Source organism: Cervus elaphus, chromosome 12, assembly GCF_910594005.1.
Source record: "Cervus elaphus chromosome 12, mCerEla1.1, whole genome shotgun sequence".
Classification (NCBI taxonomy): Eukaryota; Metazoa; Chordata; class Mammalia; order Artiodactyla; family Cervidae; genus Cervus; species Cervus elaphus.
Window position 1 is genome coordinate 11,304,033 of NC_057826.1, and position 25,185 is coordinate 11,329,217.

Below are 25,185 nucleotides of genomic sequence, written 5' to 3' on the forward strand. Positions count from 1 at the left end.
CCCATCAGCTGGATAAAAAGTATTCGTTTCAAGCACATATGAAACATATGAGAACTGACCCTGTGCTGTAACATAAAATTAGTCACAACGAATTTCAAAGGATTGACAGCATAAATGCCATGTCATCTGATCATATACAAAGTCACTTCAGTTGTGTCCAACTCTGTGACCCTGTGGATCATAGCCCACCAGGTTCCTCTGTCCATGAGATTCTCCAGGCAAGTAATACTGGAGTGGGTTGCCATGCCCTTCTCCAGGGGGTTTTCCTGACCTAGGGACTGATTCCGTGTTTCTTAGTCCTCTGCATTGGCAGGTGGGATCTTTACCACTAGCACCACCTGGGAAGCCCGAAAACGAGGAAAGATGGTAAAAATCAACAAAACCAGAAGTTCATTTTTTGAAAAATACTAATGAATTAGATGAAATTCTGACAACGTTAATTAAGAAAAAATGGGTGGAAATTACAAATAAACAATATTAGAAATGAAAAAGGGACAGATGTTATGCAAATTAAGAGCTATTATAAATAACCTATGGCAGAATATTTGAAATCCTAGGTGAAGTAAATAAACTATAGGAAAATGCAACTTCTGAAACTGACCCCAGGAATTCAGTGTACAACTAATTATATAATCATTTTAAAAGTTTCATTAGGATTTAAAATTTTTCTCACAAAGGAAAAATCATGATCAGATGGTGTTATATAAGTTACACTAAATTTTTAATGAAAAGATAATTCTAAACTTTATAAACTCTTGAAGACAAAAAGATCATTCTCCGGGTAATCTAAAGAGACTAATATTACCTTGATACTGAATACCAGGCGAAAGTATTAAAAAGTACTAGGGCAATCTCATTATTAAACACAGACATAAAATAATAGCAAATGAAATCAAGTGATGTATAAAAGATACAATCATGACTAAAATAGGTTTACCTTAATGATAGTCTAATATCAGTTAAATAAATGATCACATTAACAGAGTAGAGAAAGTCAAATATCACATCACTCAATAGGTTTAAAACAGCATTTGGTGAAACTTAATATCCATTTTAAATAAGAACTCTGAACAAACTGGCAATAAAAGATACTTTCCTTATTCTAATGCAAGGAGCTACAAAATCCTATAGGAAGCATCATTTTAACTGTGAAATATTTGAAAGCATTCCCTTTCATATCAAGATAAAGTCAAAAATTGTTTGCACAGAAAATTCTGAAGGTTCTATAGAAATTTTATTACAGTTAACATGAATTTAGCATCATTGCTGGGTATAAAAGCCATATACTAAAGTTTATTGTTAGGTATAATAACTATATTATAGTCTGTGAGAATTAAAATGAATAATGTATATATAGCACTAATCATTTAAAATTCAAATGATAAAATTGCTATTAATATTTTAAAAGTTGTATCCCTATACATTGGTGACAAGCAGATAATATAATTTGAAAATACTGTCTTAGTCTGGGCTTCTTCAGAATCAGAGCCTAAAACAAGGGTTTTTGTGCGGTTAGGTAAACTCCAGGAGACAGTGAAAGACAGGGAAGCCTGGCATGCTGCAGTCCATGGGGCGGCAAAGAGACAGACGTGACTTAAGGACTGAACAAGGACAGCAAGGTAAGTTGAGAACCTGATTCCATGTGGCAGTTGTGACACATGTGGGGATAACTAAGAAAGGAATGAAAGCCCAAGGTATAAGTCTGTGTTACTGATCTGGTCACGAGAGTTCTGAGGAGCTTGTGAAATCCATCTCAGAAATGTCCTCCCAGGGTAGGACAGGGAGAAGCATTTATCCGCATACTTCTGTCTACCAGTGTTCAAGGATGGACTCAACAAGGACTAACTCTCTTGCACTTTCTGATGCCTACAGAGGAACATGATGAGTTAAGCATGTTATTAGTAGGGCTGTGCATTAAAAAAAAATGTACATCAATGGGTTAATACATTCTGATGTATCCCGAGGGCTTTCCTGGTGGCTCAGTGGTGAAAAATCTGCCTGGAGATTCCTTAGATGTGGGTTCAATCCCTGGGTCGGGAAGATCCCCTGGAGAAGGAAACGGCAACCCACTCCAGTATTCTTGCCTGGGAAATCCCATGAACAGAGGAGCCTGGAGGGCTACAGTCCACCTTCCCAAAAGAGTGAGACATGACTTAGCGACGAAACAATGTATCCATACAAACAGAGTGCTATTCAATAGTGAAAACACATGATCCATCCCTGTGTATATGCAGAAGCATTAGCATCAGTGTGGATAAACAGCAAAACTTCATGTTAGGGAAAAAAAACATGTGAAGGCAAAAAAAAAAAAAAAAAAAGAGTACTATACACAGCATGATTAATTCTTTTTTTTTTTTTTAATTTTTTTTTATTATTATTATTTTTTTTTCCAGTGGGTTTTGTCATACATTGATATGAATCAGCCATGGATTTACATGTATTCCCAATCCCGATCCCCCCTCCCACCTCCCTCTCCACCCGATTCCTCTGGGTCTTCCCAGTGCACCAGGCCGGAGCACTTGTCTCATGCATCCCACCTGGGCTGGTGATCTGTTTCACCATAGATAGTATACATGCTGTTCTTTTGAAATATCCCACCCTCACATTCTCCCACAAAGTTCAAAAGTCTGTTCTGTATTTCTGTGTCTCTTTTTCTGTTTTGCATATAGGGTTATCGTTATCACCTTTCTAAATTCCATATATATGTGTTAGTATGCTGTAATGTTCTTTATCTTTCTGGCTTACTTCACTCTGTATAATGGGCTCCAGCTTCATCCATCTCATTAGGACTGGTTCAAATGAATTCTTTTTAATGGCTGAGTAATATTCCATGGTGTATATGTACCACAGCTTCTGAGCAAGAGAAAGAAGAATGGAACTGGAGGAATCAACCTGCCTGACTTCAGACTCTACTACAAAGCCACAGTCATCAAGACAGTATGGTACTGGCACAAAGACAGAAATATAGATCAATGGAACAGAATAGAAAGCCCAGAGATAAATCCACGAACCTATGGACACCTTATCTTTGACAAATGATTAATTCTTATAAAGTTAAATACTAAAAATATGTTATTTAAGAAAAACCTCCATAAGTGATAAAACTACAAGAAAAACAAAGATATGATATCTATGAATTCAAGATATTTCTATTCCACTAGGACTTTTAAACTAATGTCATATTTTCCCCTTACCCTTTAGTGCTAAATACATGAGATTTTATATTATCATTGTTTGAATTGTTGAGATTTATTTAATGTACCATTTTATGAAATGTTTCAACATGATAATAAAAAAAAGTTTCAGTGACAGAGTGTTCTCATAAATAATTTTGGACATGTCTATTTTATAAACTATTTCTTTACGTGAAGCTGAAGTATTCAGCACTTATTCTTTATTTGGTCTATAAAGTTTCAATCGAAAATCAAATCCTTCTTATACATGACAGCTTTTTAAGTACTCCAAGACGGTTGTCTCTCTTTAGGTTTCTTCTTGTCCAAAAGTCAACCATCCTTAAATCATGTTTCCAGCACATCACCATTTTGGCTACCTTCCCCTAGACACGCAGCCAGAACTGAGTACAACATTCCAATTTGTTCTGGCCAGTGAACTGTCTGATGGGACTATTAACTTGTTTGGGACACTACATTTATTGACATAGCCTAAAACTGACCTAGGTTTTTGAAGCCCTGTACACCTCATTTATTTAAATTGGACTCCTCATCATTTCACACCTGTAAGTCTTTTTCATACAAAGTATATGCAATAAGATTTTCTCATCCTATACTTGTGAGGTTAATTAAAAACAACAACAACAACAAACCATGTTTGGGACTTGACATTTACCTCTATTGTTAACCTGGAACTTGATTACTTTGTTCTAGCTTGTTGAGATCTTTTCAGTCCTCATTCTGACATCTATGTGCTTTTCTTTCTCATTATGTATCATCAGATTTGATAAGCAGTCACTTGATTAAACAAATACTATTTAAAGCTACCATATATGAGGCAATGTGCTAGGTAATGTAGAAACACCCCAGTAGTTAAAAAAGACATTAAAATGGAGATATCCAAAAGTAAAGACTTCTCTCTAAATAGTCAGTCTACTCAGGATCAAAACCTTTTGATGTACGATAAAAATTGGCATGTAGATTTACAATCCATATTTCCCTATCACTTTCCCTTAAATTTTTCTGTTCTCAGAGTGAACTCTCATGTCTTTGGTGATAAGACCTAAATCTATACCTTCAGCCTTGATTGAATTTTCACCTGTGATTGACTTGTCTGTTTTGCTACTTCAACTTCCTCAAAGCAAAGCTATATGCAGGATTTTCTTTATGCGCAAATCTGTGCCTTTCCGTTGGTTATTATCCATATTTATTCATGGCTTTTACATCCTTTTGGCGTTCATTCCTGACCAACTTGAAGTCATCATTTTTTAATTTTAAAAATCATGTTGATTTTTTCCCTAGTATAGATGAATGTAGGATTCCATTATTTTTAAAAAGAGGAAATTAACAGTGCAATGGTCCAAATAAAAATTAAATAATCTATAACTTCAGCATCCAGAAATGAGCATGGTTATATTGGTGCTTATTCACCTAGTCATTGTTCTGTGCATTAGAGAAACATTATTCACTTACCTGAATAAGTAAAAGTTTAGTACATAGCTAGGAGAATAATCACAGAAGGAACTATCCATGTAACTGTCACTCACATTAAGAAGCAGGTTATTGCAAACAACTAGATGACCCTCAAATGCTTTCTCTATGAATATCTTCTCCCCCTCTCCAAACATTTCTATTCTGACTTAGAGTATTATATAGTTTGTTTTGCATGTTTTTTAAACATTTATTTAAGTGAAATATGTAGTCTTTTGTGTCTGGCAAGTTATTTTGTTCCATGTTACATTTGTGAGATATATTCACATTGTATGTGGGATGGTGGTTTATTCATTTTCATTATTGTGCAGTGGTCCATTGAATGAATATGCCACAATTATTTGTTCACTCTAGTGTTGATTAGCATTTGAACTCTTTCCAGAATGAGATAAGCATGAATAGGGCTTCTATGAACATTTTTGTGTATGTGTACATGTGTTTTCTTTGAAAAAGGCCTTAAGATGGAATTGGTTAATAGGACATACTTATAACCAACTTTTAGAACCCACCAGAAGTCTCTGGGAATTCTCGGTGTCTCACATTCTCATCACCACTTACTTTTCCCGGTCTTATTTTCCCCACTCCAACTGGTACATGTTGACATCTTCTTGGGGTTTGGATTTACATTTTCCTGAAGTGTCAGAATGTTAAGCTTCTTTTCATTCAGATGTCTTCTTTTGTGTACCAAGTTCCTATAAATATATTTTCCCAACCAGTTATTTACCTTTTTCTCTCTTAAAGTCTCCTTTAATAAATAGAAGTTCTAAATTCAAATGTCTTTCCCTTTCACATTAGTGCCTCATGTGTTCTAGTTAAGAAATTTTTGCTTACCTCAAAGTATAGAAGACTTTCTCCCATAGTTTCTTCTGGAGGCTTCATTGTTTTATCTTTCACCTTTGGATCTACAATATACTTACTGATTTTTCTATATAAAATGAAGCATATTTCCTTTTACAATATCTAGACCCAGAATAATTGATTGGAAAATGACCATTATTATTATTATTTCTCCACTGCTTTGCATTGCTACCTTTGTCATGAACAAGCTTTATGTATATTTATGTAAGTGCACATGTGTTGATGGACTGTCTGTCATGTTCTGTTAGTCTAGGCATCTACTCTGTTGGCAATACCAAGCTCTCTCTTCTTTTTTTTCCCAAGCTCTCTTAATTACTGGATTTTAGAATACATCTCGGCATTTGTTAAAGTACCTTAATTCTGTTCCTCAAGATTTTCTCCGCAAACTTTTGCCATTTACATTTTTACTTTATTTTAGAATTAGTTTGCCAATGTCTACACAAAAACTCACAACAAAATAACAACAGCAGCAACAAAACCCCACTTCCTGAATTTTGACTGTGGAGAGATTTAAATGGAAAGATCAATTTAAGGAGAACAGATATTTTATTATATCTTCATTATATATTAACTTACTTTATTCCTCTGATTATTTAAATCAGGGGGCGATGAACTACACCCCATGGTCTAAATACAGTTCTCAGCCTGTTTTTACAAATAAAGTTTTACTGGCACACAGCCACACCTGCCTATTCACATATTATCTATTTCTGAATTGGCATTACAGGGCAGAGTTGGCTAACTGTGACAGAGACTATCTAGCCTGTAAAGGTTAAAATATTTATTATAGGATCCTTTACAGAAATATTTGCTGCCTCATTTGGATACTGCTTACTTTTTTTCCATAATATTTTCTGTTTTTTCTATGTGAAAATGCTTTGCATATTTCCTTAGATTGATTCCTAGAAATGTAGTGTATTTGGATGCTGTTTTAGATGATATCATTTAAAATTTCATTTTCTATTCATTGATGTTTAGAAAAATACCACTAATTTTTATATATTGACTTTGTACCCAGTCTGTAGACTCTTTTTGATATTTTGTGTACACAGTCCTATGAGTTGTTTTCTTCTTTGCTAGTTCTCATATATCTTTATTAAATTGGTGACAGTGGGAATCCTTGTTTTGTTACTGATAAGAGAGGGAAAGCTTTCAACATGTCACTATTATGTAGTGGATTTGCTGTAATTTTTTCAAATAACTTTTTATCAGATTAAAGAAGTTTTCTTCTATTCCTTGTTTACAATGAGCTTTTATTATGAATTGTTGAATTTTATTAAAAATTTTCTCTGCATTTATTTTCTCCTATCACATATGAGGTATCCATATGATTTTATTCTTTTTTCAATTAATGTTGGAAGTTATATTGATAAGTTTTGAAATGATAAACCTCACTTTGCTGAAATAAACCCAATTGGTTGTGATATATTATATATATATGTTGCAATTACAATTATTTCTTTCCTTAAAAGATTTGATATCAAGGTTATGGTACCTCAAAAAATGAGTTGCAAAGTGTTTTTTTTATTATTTTCTTGAATAATTTATTCAAGATTGGCATTATTTCTTCCTTAAATATTTATATAATTTATTTATAACATCATCTATATATGGAATATTCTAAATGGAAAGATTTAAGTGAACTAAAATATTTTATAGCTATAAGAATTTCTACTTTTCTTTAAGATACATAAGGTGGTGACAGAACATTGCTTCTTCTGCAACAACTAGAAAAACCTGAATGAATTAAAATTATATATATATATTATATATGTATCAATTATATATAAAAGCCATCAGATAATTGTGTGTAGAGGTCTAGAGGAATCAGTTTCCAGAGACTGAAGAGACCTTCTAGATGGGAAAATTTGGCAAGCACCTTTCTCTCTGGGGGCTTTTATCAAGTCTGATCATGGGCTGAGGTTTCAATACAGACCGGCAGACCCTGCTGCGGGAAAGAGAAATCAGAAGCTTTCCATAGATGGATGGCATAGATACTCGGAATTTGGATGAGTCCTAATGCAGAACTGTCTTTTCTCTGCCATATTTCTCCACGGGACCATCTCTAGGGTTATATAGCAGGGAGACTGGGACTGAAATACTCAATAAACACTATTTCTGTGTCTCAATACTTAGAAGCCAAATTCTGCAAGATGGAGAGGTTCATTAGGAACACAGAAGAGCTCACACCTTTGTTTAAAGTGGCAGCGCAACTCTCACTCAGCTCAGTGCCCAATTATTTCAAAATGATCTGCTTCTCCTCCTGTCTGCTTGATGAGGGAAAAGGTGTGTACTATGTACATATATATAGTGGTCTGCACCTGCTAAGTGCACACTCTCAATCCATTGCTCCTCCAGCCTCACCCACTCTTGGCAACCACATGTCTGTTCTCTACGTGCATCTACTTCTGTTTCCTAGATAAGTCTGTTTGGTCAGATTTTAGATTTCACATAAGAGTGACATCATATGGCATTTGTCTTTCTTTGAGTTTTCTTAAGATACTTTTAAAAGTAGAAATAATTATTCATTTTTGACCTAGATATCTTTTGGATCCATTACTCAATAGACCACAATATTTGATCCAATTGAGAACTTCTTTGCAACATGTTAGAGTTGCTTTCTTAACATACTCTCACCAGGATTAATTTCTGTCTTAAAAAAATATTTGTAATTTTATAGGTGAAAAATAATATCATGAAGTGATTTAATTTATATTTCTTTTAAATAGATGTTTATGCATTTGTTTTGGTCACATTTTTCTTACATTGTCTATTCATGTCTCTTGCCTGTTTTTCTACTGGATTAATAGAAATCTTCTCAGTTAATTTGGATAACTCTTATAGGGAAGTTATATTTAGCCTCTATTTACAATAAATTTACTGGGCTTTATTCTCAATCAATTATTTGTCTTAATTTGGTTCATAGTAGTTTGTAAACAAAGGTATATTTAAATCTATTTATTTTCCTTTGTGAATTCTTCCATTATTTGCTTTAATTATTCACCTCCAAAAGAGATATTTACCTATCTTTCCTTATAGTTGTTTTCATGATTTCATGCATTTTTAAATAGGAATGTCTTTCATACATGTGAATTTGATTACACACATATCTTTAAGATGAAAACTCCTCAGAGGGCAAGGTCCAAATTGCCATCATATTTTTATCTCTTAACATAGAGTACTTGAAGTGACAGGGACGTAAGACCTGCAGTTGAATCAATGTGTGCAGAATAAAGTTGTCTTTGTGTACTAATTTCTTCAACTACTTTGTGTCTGTGTCTCTACTTTTCCCTATTCTTGAGATCCTGTGTATTTGATGAACGTGTGGTTGAATCCTCCTGGTGTCTTCCTTTTATAATTAATATAGTCATTATAACATTACAAATTTACTTGATGTAAGCTATATAACTGACTTTCTTGCCAGTCGTTTTGTGGTATAAGCGGTTGCGAAGTATGTAGGGAAAAACAAAATAGAGATGAGAATGTGTGGAGAATGCCTTTACAGTTCTCCCCAAGGCAGATTTATGGTATGTTAATGAAGCTAAACCTCAGGCCCCTTACTTGCAATGTGTTTATATAGTCTTATAGTTTTGTAAAATTTACACAAGGGAGGTATTTTAACCACATCTGGTTAAAACAACTGTCTCTTTACATCCCAACTTTTATTCTTTTATACTATTTGTATTTGGTGGTTTGGATAGTAGCAGATGCTTTTAGTAGTAATGCATTTAGTTCAGTTTAATAGAACATGTTGTTTAGCTGCTCAGTTGTGTCCAACTCTTTGAGACCCATGGACTGCAGCCTGCCAGACTCCACGGTCCATGGAATTTTCCAGACAACAATACTGGAGTGGATTGTTATTTCCTTCTCCAGGGGATCTTCTGACCCAGGGATCAAACTCACATCTCGTGCATTGACAGGCAGATTGTTTAATGCTGGGCCACTAGGGAAGCCTTTAATGGTATGTGTTTATATTATTTGCAGTCACTTGTGTATCACTAAATTATTTACTGGCTGATCTGATGTGGGCTTGCACGTCGGAATGCTTTCCTCCATGACCAATCAGTTGATGCTATGCCAATAAGGTACAGGACCAGAGGACTAGGAGAAGTGGTTTTGAAGGAAAAATAGGATTAGAAATATATAAATCATAAACTCATCACTGGAAGTCCTAGCCTTACAACTCTCATATAATAGAAAAATTGACGTTCCTTTTACATTGACTTTAATGACTTATAAAGCTAAAAAAATCTGATCAATAGTAAGAAGTTTTTTTCCTCTTTGCAAATTTACAGAAAAGACAATTTATTCTCTATAGAAAATTGTATGACAGTATTGTTATATTATGAAGAGATGATAAAAAAAATGCAGTCACAAAATATAAGAAATGTATCAGGTAGTTAATTAGTGAAGAATACTGCATTTTCCAATGCTTGTGGTATTTCTCAGCCTCTTAAAATTTGTAATTTGTTTTGATGTCTTTTCAACATTCCGAATAGCTCCTAACATTTGTACCCAAGTTTTTGTTTGTAACTATGCATTTTTTTCCTTAGAGAGGACCTTCCCAAATTACAGAAACTTTGAACCTCATAAAACTTGTATTTTCCCTTATGCCACGTTATTGACTAAGAAAAATTGGTAGATAATTGTCCCCATTAGTGAGCCAAAGTCCTTGGATCTGCAAAGTCAATAAACTTCAAATCACTCAAATCACATGAGACTTCTATTTCCAGTAACCGTAGTGCTCCTTTCTCTTTGGGGGCAGGATAGGAGGACGGGGAGGAAGACCGAAATTTTGGCAGGTGAAACAGCTTACCTGATCCTGACAGTGACAAAGATTGCCAGCCTTTCAGGCTGGGATGGTCTCATCAATCACCCCATGCTCGAACTATTAGCCCTGTCAGCTTCCTCTTAAGAGATGACAATTCAAGGGTAGGTTTCTTCACCCAGTGAAACTCCCTCAATCAAAAGAGCAAAACGCTTAATTGGAAGGAGGAGCAAGACTGCATATTTCTGGCAACAAGAACTGGCTGCATATTACTTTCAGTCCACAGAGTTCCTTGTACTCATTTTTGTATGACTGTGAAAGATCCTCCGCAGAAGCCCTTGACTTGCTGGTACAAGAGTTGGGCAGAGCTTGTACCCTTTGCCTTTGAAGGGAGTGGTTGTGATGCTGGGAACAAGAAGGTTACAACAGCTTTGCCTGTACACTCTCACAAGTGATGCCTGATTAAAAATAATAACAATAACCACATGCCCATATTTGTTTGTACATGCATTATCTTTGTAGGATGGGCAGAAAGGTATTGCTGGCTGAGGGTATTAGAAATGAAAGCCAGCTCTTCAGCTTTGCCCTCACTTGGTTAACAGGAGGAAGGTTGCAATGGACTATCTTTAGGGGTTGTGAGGATTATTCAGTCCTGAAAGCAGAGCTGAATTTTTTTGACCCTAATGCAAGTAGGATAGATGTCTAGAGAGTATCACGTAACTTCTGGTATTATTATTATTTTTTTAATTACATGAGTTGAAGAGCAATCACAGTGCAAGTAACTTATTTGAGTTCTAGCTGCTCAGGTGGTGTCATTTCTACAAATATTTACAAAGATCTGTTGTTGAAGGATTTAAGTTTTTTGGGCTTACATATTTATTCTATTATTTGAAAGTAAAAGGATGAAAATCTGCCTCATAAGTTTCTATTTCTCCTAAAGATCATGCTCTCTTATTGCTATTGGGCATCTTTCGACTCACATCAATTAGTTTTGTTTTTTTCTGCTGTAGAAAGAACAGAGCTCCCATTTGGGGGTGAAACAGGGAGAGAGCATCTCAGCTGGCCTTTTACTAAATCCTTTTCTCCTCAGCTCCACTTGTAAATCACCTAGAGAATTAAAAGAATATGCCTGTTGGCCACTTAACTTAATGAAACTGTTAATATCTAATGCAAGAACCTTGCCTCCATGTGCTCTAGATACATATATGAATAGAACTGCTCTGGGTTCACACCTGCCCTGAATGTCAGGGTAATCCATGTCAGTCAAGGACGGGCTTTAAAATCCTCATTCTCAGAAAACTAAACTAAGAAGCGATGATGAGAGATGGCACAGGAGCAAGCTGTTTTGGGGGGGGCTAGAGATCAGCCACAAAATTGTCTGGTTAAAAATAAACTCTCCATTTTTCTTTTAAAGAAGCCTATCCCTTGTGTCAAAGGGAGTCCTTGGCTTGTCTTATAATTATTATGATTTTCTTTAAAGCAACATGGGTGTAGAAGAGGCAGCAGTCCCACTCTGTTTCTTAAGTTACCCCATTTTAGGAAGTGGTTATGTTAGTTATCATTTATGGTTGTTCTAAATCTGTATTTTTCAACTGGGATTAATTCTGTTGCCCGGGGAACATTTGGCAGTATGCGAGACATTTTTGACTGGGAGGTCAGATGAGACAGTGAAACCAAGCATCTGGTAGGTGGGTGGATAGTTTCATCTCTGTTGGCCATCCTATTAGGGAGTAATCTAGTTGTGGTTTCAGAGTAATCAGTCAGGTTGGTGTAAAACCTTTCTGAGCTTAGGACAAATAAGTGTATCTGTAATTTTTATAATTTTCATAAATTGACTAGAAGTCATTATGTCCCCTGTATTGCTATTATGCAAAAATCTTGTCTACCACCACTAAGTAAATATTTGCTGTATCAATTTGTTATCCTACCTGATGGATTAAATTCTCAGTTTAGAAATCATAGATGCTATTATCTAATAATTTTTGATAGCCTATTTGGATAACTAGAAGCAATTTTGTGGAACTGATAAACATGCCTATAGAATATGTAATCACTGTTAATGTTACAGAAATTTTGATTCAATTAATAAAAGTATTTTAATTTAAAGATACATTATTAAAAAAAATAAAGATCCATTATTAAATTTGAATCACACAACTATACTCAACCCATTCCATAGATCTCTCCATTATGCTTAGATATTGAACAAAATCTAGTTTATTTCAAATATGGAACCATTTCTGAGTTTTGCAACTATAGTGAGATTTCAGAGGAAAATTAGAAAGATAATCATAACACTAGAAATTGGTCCTGTAATAAAGAGACTAAATAAATGAGAAGTATTCATTCTATAAAATTAAAAAGTGATATGAAGCCATTTAATGAGTATGGAGGACTACCATAAAGGACAAAAATAAACTAACACCTATTACTGTAGCAGGCAGAGCAAGAAGAAGTGGATAATTTATAAATTAGAAGGGAATATTTCCAAGAGTGAGATAGTCAAATGTGTGTGTTACTGGAGGAAAACATTTTAAATCTAGAGTTTCTAAAAATAGGAACATTTAACTTACGTTCAACAGTTCAGCTATTTTAATTGCAGCCTGTATTAGTTTCCTATAGCTGCTATATTGGATAATCACAAATCAGTTGGCTTTAGCCAATAGAAATTTTTCCCTTACCATTCTGGAGGCCAGGAATCTGAACTCAGAATCACTGGGTCAAAATTAAGCTGTGGATAGGATCATGCCTCCTCTTGAGGCTTTAGGGAAGAATCCTTTCATTTTCTCTTCCAGTCGACATCCCTTGGTTTGTGACCACATCATTCTAATCTTCAAGGCTGTCATCTTCAAGTTGCATTTTGCTGTGTCTTGTCATACCTTTTCGTGTGTGTGTGTGTGTGTGTGTGTGTGTGTGTGTGTGTGAAATCTCCCTCTGCTTCCCTTTTATGAGGATGCATGACATGGCATTTAGAGCCCACCCGGATAATCCACAATGTAGTCACATCCGCAAAGACCTTTTTTCCAAATATGGTAACATGTATGGATTCTAGGGATTAGGATTTAGACTTAGTATTTTGGGGTGTGAGGTTTTGGTTGTTTTGCTTTGTTGTTTTTTCCAGCCTCCTACACAAATGGAGGGAGAAACTGACAAGAGTGCTTCAAGAATACTTCCAGCATTCCGGTTTTGTAATTCAAAGAGCATGGCCTTTGGCAATTTGCTTTCCCCTCTCTCAGCCTTGGTTTTCTTACAAAGTGAGCTTAATACTGGTATGTAGGCCAATAAGATTGTTCTGAAGATTAAATGACTTACCACAATTAGAGGAGTGACTAGTACTAAGAAGTCTCAATAAGTCTCAGCTGTCATTACTTGTTGGTGCTGTCTGTGTTGATATTATCATAAAAGAAGGATTAAGTGAGATGATAATTGGGCACCTACTTGGTGGCCTATTATATAATCCACCTTTCTTTACACATGCATGCTTGGTCACTCAGTCGTGTCCAGCTCTTTGTGACTTGGTGGACTGTAGCCCACCAGGCTTCTCTGTGCATAGGATTTTCCAGGCACGGATACTGGAGAGGGTTGCCATTTCTTCCTGCAGGGGGTCTTCCTGACTAAGGGAGCAAACCTGAGTCTCTCATGTGTCCTGTATTGGAAGGCATATTCTTTAACCCCAAGTCACCTGGGAAACCCCTACATTTCTTTGCTATTACTTTGTTCTGTCTTGACACATTTAATGAAGTAGAGTCTTGACTTGGTATCCAAAGAATATATTTGATCAGCTTTGTCTAATTTATAGAACATTGTCTACAATCAGGACAGACTAAGCTACCCCCCAAAACTGAGACAGCAACTCAGAAATCAAGTCTTACAAATGTTTCCATTAATAATAAAAGCTTTATTAGGAGTAGTAGAGATGACCATATGACCAGAGAAGAAATTATCTGATACTCTAAAAGTATTTGAGTCACCTCTCCAACTTTTTATGAACGTAAGTAAAATCTCAAACTTTTAAGTTGTAATGCATATGCTTTCCTGCTAAATTGAGTACCATCCTTACAAAACTTGAATTGTTTAATATCAGTCTTCATTCAGGTTGGCCTTTGTACTTCTAAAACTTTAGACTATCCTTTCCTCCCTCCCCGCCATTACTATAGAATAAGGACAACTAATGTGTTAATAAGAAAGCAGCATGATGTGTACAAAACCTTTTCTGGTCAAAGGTTTTGTTGCTTAGTCACCAAGTCCTGTCCACCTCCTTTGTGACCCCATGGACTGCAGCCTGTCAGGCTTCTCTGCCCATGGGATTTCCCAGGCAAGAATACTAGAGTGAGTTGCCATTTCCTACTTCAGGGGATCTTCCCAACCCAGGGATCAAACCCATGTCTCCTGTATTGGCAGGCAGATTCTTTACCACTGAGCCACCTGGGAAGCCCAGTCAAAGGTTTTACTAGGTCTTATAAACTGTGACATTCTGTGTTCTCACATACATTTTAGGTGTCATCATTTTGAAGAAGAAACTACTATGCCTACTACACACACTAATTGGTAGGACCTAATTCCTTTCAGGGGCTACATTAGGCCAGTGACAGAGTCATTGATTGACTAGACTAAAAATAATATTAATTTATTTTTGTTATTAATATGTTATGATTTAAAAAACAAGATTTCAACAATGACAAGGGTACACCAATGGAAATAATACTTTCTTTTTTTTTCTGTGCATTTTACCAAGGAATACCATGTGTAGCTCAAGAGACATGGCAATCTGTAGACTTTTTCTATCTGAAATACTATTAGGTTAAACAATATGAAATTGCTGTTTTTGCAGGTCATAAAAGGTTGAATATGGTGGTTTCATATTGTACAAGGTAAACTACTCCTGTGAAAAAGAAGCTCAATTTTCCAGAGCTATTAAATGAAAGTAGCTAGATGAAACATTCAAGTATATAGGGAAAATTTTGCATTTTCAAGTTTCTTATATTTCTCCTGAAAAATATAAACTAAGCCTTTTTTCACATCCTTTACTTTAGTGTCAGTGATTATGGGAACATACATTATTAAAAGAAGGGAAATGAGCAAAAGAAATTCATAGTGGAGAAACTAGGTAAATAGAAAACAATGAAAAATGCAGATTGTTACAAACTTTGTAATCATTTCTGTTTGACAGTTTTTATCTCTTTAAATGTTTATCTTCTTACTCATTTTTATTTCATTTTTATGTGTCTCATCAAGTTGGATATCACTCAATGTTTAGCTCTTTGGTGTCTGAACATGGAAAGCAGATTGCCCTGGCATTTTTATGTACTGTAGAAAAGGAAAGTCATTTTCATTTATTGAGATTTATTATTTGAATATGTTTTCCAATATAGCAAAGCACACCTACAAAATTTAATGTACATGCATATGCAAGTACACTATTCTGGCATAGCATCAGATTAAATTTTATACTTCCTGTAGGAGAAAATGCAGAGAGTCAAATAGATGCAAATACTTCTCCCTTCTCCCCACCACCCTCTTCTTAGTGATCGGTGATATGGTATTATATGGTATGAAATAGAAAGGTATTATATTTTCCACAAAACCCTACAAAATATCCATTCATCACTTTTGGGGCTGGAGATTGTTCTGGAATGCTAAGTAGTTGAGAAGATGCCATATCTCTAGTGGGAGAGTTTATTAACTTCTGGGAATGTTTGGAGAATGACTTTGTAGAATTAGGCATACAGATCTATTACTGTGGATTTCACAAGGTTAAATTTCACAAAGTTCATATGATGTTTGTTTTCATATTAAATTTCCTATTTTCTTTTATCAGGGTAGCTTCGCCATTAGAAATTTCACATCAAGAAATATATTAGCTTGCCATTGATCACCTCCCTGAATTCTTATCATAAGCTTTTGTTCTATCAGAATTGCCATATTCTTATGACCTAGTTGGCAACTTCATGTCATACCTTTTTAATGCATTGCATTTTGGGGTGGATGCAAATGAGTAAATTGAGACCACCTCTTAATTTATAAAGCAACCTTACTCTGAGTCAGCATGTATACTACATACAATAAAAAATGAATGAAAAAAGGAAATAACTGTGGTTCAAGAATTAATGAAAAATGTTATAGCTTTAATTGTCTATGTACACTTTTTTTTATACCAAAGCCATCACTGTAGCACAAGGGTACTCAGATGAAGATGGGATTCAAGCTCAGAGATACTGGGAAGGAATGTCTGTTTTCCATTTCTTTCTTAGTGGCTTGACATGTGTCAGAGTGATTAGAAGGTAGATATGAAACAATAAATCAATTAGCTAGTTAATTTATATGATACTTTCTGTAGGCAAAGAAACATTGTAGATGTTTTTGGAGAACCAAAAATTTTGGTTTCCTTCAAAATTACATGAGAAGCCAGAAAGTGGGTGGAGATGAAACAAGACTGGTCATGAGTTCATATTGTGGAAACTGGTGGACGGGTACATGAGGGTCCCTTATTCTCATCACTCGAGTTGTGCATATGGTTGAATTTTCCCTTAATAAATAGTGTTTTCAAATCCCAGGACTTAACTATTACCCAGCAGGAGTTTATATTTTAAATATGGAAGTAAGAATGTTCATTGTGCACCAATACGACAGGTTCTGGATTTCATGTGTGTGCATGCATGCTAAGTCGCTTCAGTCGCATCCAACTCTGTTTGACCCCGTGGACTGTAGCCCACCAGGCTCCTCTGTCCATGGGATTCTCTAGGCAAGAATACTGAAGTGGGTTGCCATGCCCTCCTCCAGGGGATCTCCCCAACTTAGGGATCAAACCTTCATCTCTTAGGTGTCCTGCATAGGCAGGTGGGTTCTTTACCGCTAGCACCGCCTGGGAAGTCCCCTGCATTCCACAATATTTCCTATTTCCATAAAATCTTGATTTCTGCATTTTTCTTTGACTAGCTCATAAATTTTCCCGAGTAAACATCTCTAATGTTTCTAACTCTGCTTTCTCTACACTGTCAGGGTGAATTGTCATGAGAGGTCAAAGGTAATAAAAATCACAAATAAAGAAGCAAGAGGGATATGCTAAGGTATAGACTGAAGAGAACAGAAGGAATGAAAATTTGGATTAAAGTCATTCTGAGTTACTGGACCCATTTTTTTCCCGCCTGTAGCAGTTTAAAGGCCCATACTGTTTTGATAGTCACTAATTTGGAATCTCAATATGCTTTAGCAGCTTCCTTGGTGTAGTATCTCGGTGTGTGTTAAGCGGCTTCAGTCATGTTTGTGACCCCATGGACGGTAGCCCCCCAGGCTCCTCTGTCCATGGGATTCTCCAGGCAAGAGTACTGGAGTGGGTTGCCATGCCCCCCTCCAGGGGATCTTCCCAAACCAGGGATTGAACCCGCGGCTCCTGCATTGGCGGACAGGTTCTTTACCACTAGCGCCACCTGGGAAACCCAGTGAGGTACCTGGAGAACCTAAAAATAGGACGACTGCCTTGAAATCATGTAAAACGGCCATGGAGAACTGGAATTGATCTTGTCTCTGCTATTGCTGTCATTGATGTATTCTTTAACTAGATGTGAACGGCTCTGCCAAGGGCTTCCCAGCCTCCATGGCAAAGTCATAACACTAAGGTGTTAAGATTGAACTTGTACATAGTAACTTCCTTTCAGTTGAAAAACAGACAGGGTATACCCAGATCCTTGTTTCTTGTTGTTACTGATAGGATCTGTCCAAAGAGTTTTGGGCAAACCTTTTCATTTTGTGTAGCTATAACAACTCTATTGTTTATCAGAAGAACCTTATTTATTTCTAAATAACTTTCCCCGGTGGTTCAGATGGTAGAGACTCTGGCTACAGTGCAGGAGACCCTGGTTCAATCCCAGGGTCAGGAAGATCCTCTGAAGAAGGGAATGGCAGTCCACTCCAGTATTCTTGCCTAGAGAATTCCACGGACAGAGGAGCCTGGTGGGCCGTGGTCTATGGGGTCTTGAAGAGGTAGACACAACAGAGTCACTAACACATACACACACACATACAGCTTATGTTCCAGGGTGAAAAAAAATTCTATGTGAGTTCCTTTAATAGAGATTAATGATAAAATGTTATAAACACAGATGTATATGAAAACATTGTTTAAAGCTTGCTCCATTAACAAGCACTGTGTTTCTAAATTCAGTTTTGCAGAACTATATTTAGTGGGGCCTGTATATTTTCTTTATTACCTCTTTCCTGACTTATCCCACATGTTTATGTGTGCTCAGTTGCTCATTTCTGTCTGACTCTTTGTTACCCCATGGACTGTAGTCTGCCAGGCTCCTCTATCCATGGGCTTCTCCAGGCAAGAATACTGTATTGGGTAGCCATTTCCTTCTCCAGGGGACTTCCCAACCAGGTACTGAACCCATGTCTCCTGCAGATTCTTTACCACTGAGACACCTGGAACATCCCTACCCCACACAGAATTGACTAATTCTTCCTTTAGGGTTTCCCTGGTGGCCACCAGTATAGAATCTGCCTGCCAGTGCAGGAGACTCAGGTAGACTGGTGGGCTACAGTCCATGGGGTTGCGAAAGAGTCAGACAGGAATTAGCGACTGAACAACAGCAAGAATTCTTCCTTTATGCCATACTGCGGTTCTCTCTGGTATAGCGCCTAGGATGCTGAGTTGCCTTCTTTGGTTTACATGTCTGTCTCCCCACTATTGGACTCTGAATTTGATTGAGACCCAGGGATCCTTTCCAATGCCAGTACGATGACGAGCTCTTTGTAGGTTTCAGTAAACATTTGTAGTCAGAGGAAGGCTATCTGAATACATGTCTTGTCGTGGCTAATCCTTTGAGTGAACTTGAGCTAATTTTACAACGTAAGCAAATGTCTTTGGTTTTTCCCTGTCCCTTTTCTCACATTTCCCATATCCTTTCACTGGGAGCTGCATATAGAAAAGCAAAGTGTTTTGCTCACTGACTTCCAATTTCACACCCTTTCCTTGAACATCTGCATTCTTTATATTTCTCTATTTTCCCCAATATTTAGCATCTGTTGTGATCAAGGAATTGAATGTTATCAATTATGTCCTTCTCCCCTCCAATATTTATTATCAATTCATTTATTCTTCTAAATCCTTGCCTCTTGACTCCTCCCAACCTACGAAGCCTTCTGATTCTGTCTGGAAAAGCCATTCTGTCACACGAGGAAACAAATAGCTTTGCTAGCTCTTTGGAGACTATTGGGATTCCCTGGTGACCCAGACAGTAAAGAGTCTTCCTGCAATGCAGGAGACCCAGTTTCATTCCCTGCGTCAGGAAGATCCCCTGGAGAAGGGAATGACTACCCACTCCAGTATCCTTGCCTGGTGAATTCCATGGACAAAGGAGGGGTGGGCTAAAGTTCATGGGTTCACAAAGAGTTGGATACAGCTGAGCAACTAACACTTTGCAATTATAGTTCTACAGAGTAGGGACATGTTTTCATGTAGCATGAATAAAACAAAGTACCACACAGTTTGATAGACACTGAATTTTGTTAGGGCTTCAGTTTGATAAGCATATTATCCACTAAAATGTCAGTGGTTTTCCTCCTTTGTTATTGAACATTTATCTACCCAGTTGTGGTCTAGGAAACTTGGGAGGTCAGTTGCTTTCTAGGATGAGGAATATTTGGGTAGTTTTTCTTTCTCTTCTCCCTAGAATCATGAAAGATGCAGAGGTGTGTCATGGTGAATAATTTAGAGTTGAGTTCCATACTTCTCTAGAGGTCTTTCAAGCAGATTCAGTTCAGTTTTGAATCTGCACAAAGGTTCAGGTCGATTGTTGTTATTCTTCAGGCAAAGTTTGCTCCCATCTCTAACATCCCCAATGACATCTAATCTTTCCTGTTTTCCACTAAGTACACAGTGTGTCCTTAAAGTCAGGTAGAGCAGGTTGGTAATTAATACTAAAATCAGATCTGGCCTGCCAAGAACTTTTTTTTTCTTTTTTTTTTCTCAAAGAAGTCTTTATTAGAAGGAACTTACTGACTAGAGCAGGTCTGAATAAACTTATCAGCCAAAATTGCTTTTTATTTTGAGTATTTTTTTAAAAAAAGACTAAATCTTTTCAAAAAGCATGGATATGTTAGCCACCAACATGAGAGAAATGTGGAAGACAGCTTTCGCTCCATCTTACAGGTAGAGAAATCAAGTCAGAGGTTTGCTTTTGGTCATATGGGCCTATGTGGCCCCAGAAATGGATGGAGTCTGGTGCTGGCTAGAACAAGATATCTCTTGATAAGAGGTGAATGCCAATTTTCTAAGTAAGCTGTTATTATTTAACATTTAGCAAGAAGCACTAGAGATATTTGCTCTGAAGAATTAGAAGTCTTGATATTTATTTTTATTTATTTATAGGCTATGCTCAGTCTTCATTGCTGTGAGGGCTTTTCCCTAGTATTGGTGAGTGGAGGCTACTCTCTAGTTGTGGTACATGAACTTCTCATCGCAGAATTTGAGGTCTTAGATTTGTGTATCATTTAGATCATTACTGATACAAAAAAATCATAAAGAGTATTGATTCTATTTTGGGAAGGCAGATTTTGAATCTTTAAAACATGATAGAAAATTTCCCTGGGAAAACAAAACAATTCAAGAATTTGTAGCTATCTATTTTTAAAAATTTTTTGTACAAGCTGGGTTTTGAAAAGGCAGAGGAATCAGAGATCAAATTGCCAACAGTTGTTGGATCATGAAGAAACCAAGGGAATTCCAGAAAAACATTTACTTCTGCTCAGTGACAATGCCAAAGCCTTTGACTGTGTGGATCACAACAAACTGAAAAATTCTTAAAGAGATGGGGATACTAAACTACCTTACCTGTCTCCTGAGAAACCTGTATGCAGGTCAGTAAGCAACAATCAGAACTGGACACGGAACAATGGACTGGTTCCAAATTGGGAAAGGAGTATGACAAGACTGTATATTGTCACCCTACTTATTTAATTTCTATGCAGAGTACATCATGCAGAATGCTGGGCTGGATGAATTACTAGCTGGAATCAAGACTGCTGGGAGAAATACGAACAACCTCAGATATGCAGATGATACCATTCTAATGGTGGAGAGCAGAGAGGAACTAAAGAGTTTCTTTAATCCATTTTGAGTTTATTTTTGTGTATGGTGTTAGAAAGTGTTCTAGTTTCATTCTTTTACAAGTGGTTGACCAGTTTTCCCAGCACCACTTGTTAAAGAGGTTGTCTTTTTTCCATTGTATATCCTTGCCTCCTTTGTCAAAGATAAGGTGTCCATAGGTTCGTGGATTTATCTCTGGGCTTTCTATTCTGTTCCATTGATCTATATTTCTGTCTTTGTGCCAGTACCAGACTGTCTTGATGACTGTGGCTTTGTAGTAGAGTCTGAAGTCAGGCAGGTTGATTCCTCCAGTTCCATTCTTCTTTCTCAAGATTATTTTGGCTATTCGAGGTTTTTTGTATTTCCATACAAATTGTGAAATTCTTTGGTCTAGTTCTGTGAAAAATACCGTTGGTAGCTTGATAGGGATTGCATTGAATCTATAGACTGCTTTGGGTAGAATAGCCATTTTGACAATATTGATTCTTCCAATCCATGAACACGGTATGTTTCTCCATCTGTTTGTGTCCTCTTTGATTTCTTTCATCAGTGTTTTATAGTTTTCTATGTATAGGTCCTTTGTTTCTTTAGGTAGATATACTCCTAAGTATTTTATTCTTTTTGTTGCTATGGTGAATGGTATTGTTTCCTTAATTTCTCTTTCTGTTTTTTCATTGTTAGTATATAGGAATGCAAGGGATTTCTGTGTGTTAATTTTATATCCTGCAACTTTACTATATTTGTTGATTAGCTCTAGTAATTTTCTGGTAGAGTCTTTAGGGTTTTCTATGTAGAGGATCATGTCATCTGCAAACAGTGAGAGTTTTACTTCTTCTTTTCCTATCTGGATTCCTTTTACTTCTTTTTCTGCTCTGATTGCTGTGGCCAGAACTTCCAACACTATGTTGAATAGTAGTGGTGAGAGTGGGCACCCTTGTCTTGTTCCTGATTTCAGGGGAAATGCCTTCAATTTTTCACCATTGAGGGTGATGCTTGCTGTGGGTTTATCATATATAGCTTTTATTATGTTGAGGTATGTTCCTTCTATTCCTGCTTTTTGGAGAGTTTTAATCATAAATGAGTGTTGAATTTTGTCAAAGGCTTTCTCTGCATCTATTGAGATAATCATATGGTTTTTATCTTTCAATTTGTTAATGTGGTGTATTACATTGATTGATTTGCGGATATTAAAGAATCCTTGCATTCCTGGGATAAAGCCCACTTGGTCATGGTGTATGATTTTTTTAATATGTTGTTGGATTCTGTTTGCTAGAATTTTGTTAAGGATTTTTGCATCTATGTTCATCAGTGATATTGGCCTGTAGTTTTCTTTTTTTGTGGCATCTTTGTCTGGTTTTGGAATTAGGGTGATGGTGGCCTCATAGAATGAGTTTGGACACTTTCTAACACCATACACAAAAATAAACTCAAAATGGATTAAAGATCTAAATGTAAGACCAGAAACTATAAAACTCCTAGAGGAGAACATAGGCAAAACACTCTCCAACATAATTCACAGCAAGATCCTCTATGACCCACCTCCCAGAATATTGGAAATAAAAGCAAAACTAAACAAATGGGACCTAATGAAACTTAAAAGCTTTTGCACTACAAAGGAAACTATAAGCAAGGTGAAAAGACAGCCCTCAGATTGGGAGAAAATAATAGCAAATGAAGCAACAGACAAAGGATTAATCTCAAAAATATACAAGCAACTCCTGCAGCTCAATTCCAGAAAAATAAATGACCCAATTCAAAAATGGGCCAAAGAACTAAACAGACATTTCTCCAAAGAAGACATACAGATGGCTAACAAACACATGAAAAGATGCTCAACATCACTCATTATTAGAGAAATGCAAATCAAAACCACAATGAGGTACCATTACACGCCAGTCAGGATGGCTGCTATCCAGAAGTCTACAAGCAATAAATGCTGGAGAGGGTGTGGAGAAAAGGGAACCCTCTTACACTGTTGGTGGGAATGCAAACTAGTACAGCCGCTATGGAAAACAGTGTGGAGATTTCTTAAAAAACTGGAAATAGAACTGCCATATGACCCAGCAATCCCACTTCTGGGCATACACACTGAGGAAACCAGATCTGAAAGAGACACGTGCACCCCAATGTTCATAGCAGCACTGTTTATAATAGCCAGGACATGGAAGCAACCTAGATGCCCATCAGCAGATGAATGGATAAGGAAGCTGTGGTACATATACACCATGGAATATTATTCAGCCATTAAAAAGAATTCATTTGAACCAGTCCTAATGAGATGGATGAAGCTGGAGCCCATTATACAGAGTGAAGTAAGCCAGAAAGATAAAGAACATTACAGCATACTAACACATATATATGGAATTTAGAAAGGTGATAACGATAACCCTATATGCAAAACAGAAAAAGAGACACAGAAATACAGAACAGACTTTTGAACTTTGTGGGAGAATGTGAGGGTGGGATATTTCAAAAGAACAGCATGTATACTATCTATGGTGAAACAGATCACCAGCCCAGGTGGGATGCATGAGACAAGTGCTCGGGCCTGGTGCACTGGGAAGACCCAGAGGAATCGGGTGGAGAGGGAGGTGGGAGGGGGGATCGGGATTGGGAATACATGTAAATCCATGGCTGATTCATATCAATGTATGACAAAACCCACTGGAAAAAAAAATAAATAAAATTAAAAAAAAAAAAAAAGAGTTTCTTGATGATGGTGAAAGAGGAGAGTGAAAAGCTGGTTTAAAACTCACCTTCAAAAAATGAAGATCATGGCATCTGGCCCCATCACTTCATAGCAAATAGATGGGGAAAAAGTGGACACAGTGACAGATTTTATTTTCCTGGGCTCCAAAATCACTCTGGATGGTGACTGCAGCCATGAAATTAAAAGCCATTTGTTCCTTGAAGTAAAGCTATGACAAACCTAGACAGCATATTGAAAAGCAGAGACATCAGTTTGCTGAAAGGTCCATCTAGTCAAAGCTGTGGCTTTTCCAGTAGTCACGTACAGATATGAGAGTTGGACCATAAAGAAGGTTGAGCACCAAAGAATTGATGCTTTAGAACTGTGGTGCTGGAGAAGAATCTTAAGAGTCCCTGGGACAGCAAAGAGGTCAAACCAGTCAATCCTAAAGGAAATCAACCCTGAATATTCACCGGAAGGACTGATGCTGAAACTCCAATACTTTGGCCACCTGATGTGAAGAGCCAACTCATTGAACAGCCCCTCATGTTGGCAAAGATTGAAGGCGAAAGGAGAAGGCGGCAGCAGAGGATGAGGTGGTTAGGTTAGCATCACTGAATCAATGGACATGAATCTGAGCAAACTCTGGGAGATAGTAGAGGACAGAGGACACTGGCCTGCTGCAGTCCATGGGGTCACAAAGAGTTAGACATGTGACTTACATGCTTAGTGACTGAACAACAACAATTTTTAAATAATCATTTACCTAAGTGGTTGTGTCTTGATAAAAGATACCAGTGTCAATTTAATAAATGAGGCTGAATTTTAAAAATTGATTTGAATTTAATGCCTTGTATTTTCTCCTTAGAAGACATGCTAGTTCATTCACATCTACTAACTCTTAGAAAGGCATAACTATTTACTTAATCATACAAAAATTAAGTCTTCAGAATTGAAATGGACAAAGAGATAATTTATGATTATGGTATTGTCATTAGCCCAGCTGGATTATTTTATGTATGTGTTATATATTAACTTATTCTTAACTATTATCTTCATAGCACCAGAGGCTTAGAAGGGTTTTGAGAGATTATCTCATTGGCCTCCCTCTCTACCTCGAGAA

General features: G+C 36.7%; 1 protein-coding gene across 2 annotated transcripts in view; it reads left to right on the forward strand.

The window, feature by feature from the left end:
- DIO2 (iodothyronine deiodinase 2) overlaps positions 1-25,185 on the forward strand; it is a 253,238-nt gene that overhangs the window by 207,359 nt on the left and 20,694 nt on the right. For both annotated transcript variants that reach the window (XM_043918910.1, XM_043918909.1), the window contains exon 4: positions 1,517-1,619. In XM_043918910.1, coding sequence (XP_043774845.1) covers positions 1,556-1,619 — 64 coding nt within the window. In that variant the 5' untranslated portion in view covers positions 1,517-1,555. The remainder of the gene's footprint in view (positions 1-1,516; positions 1,620-25,185) is intronic.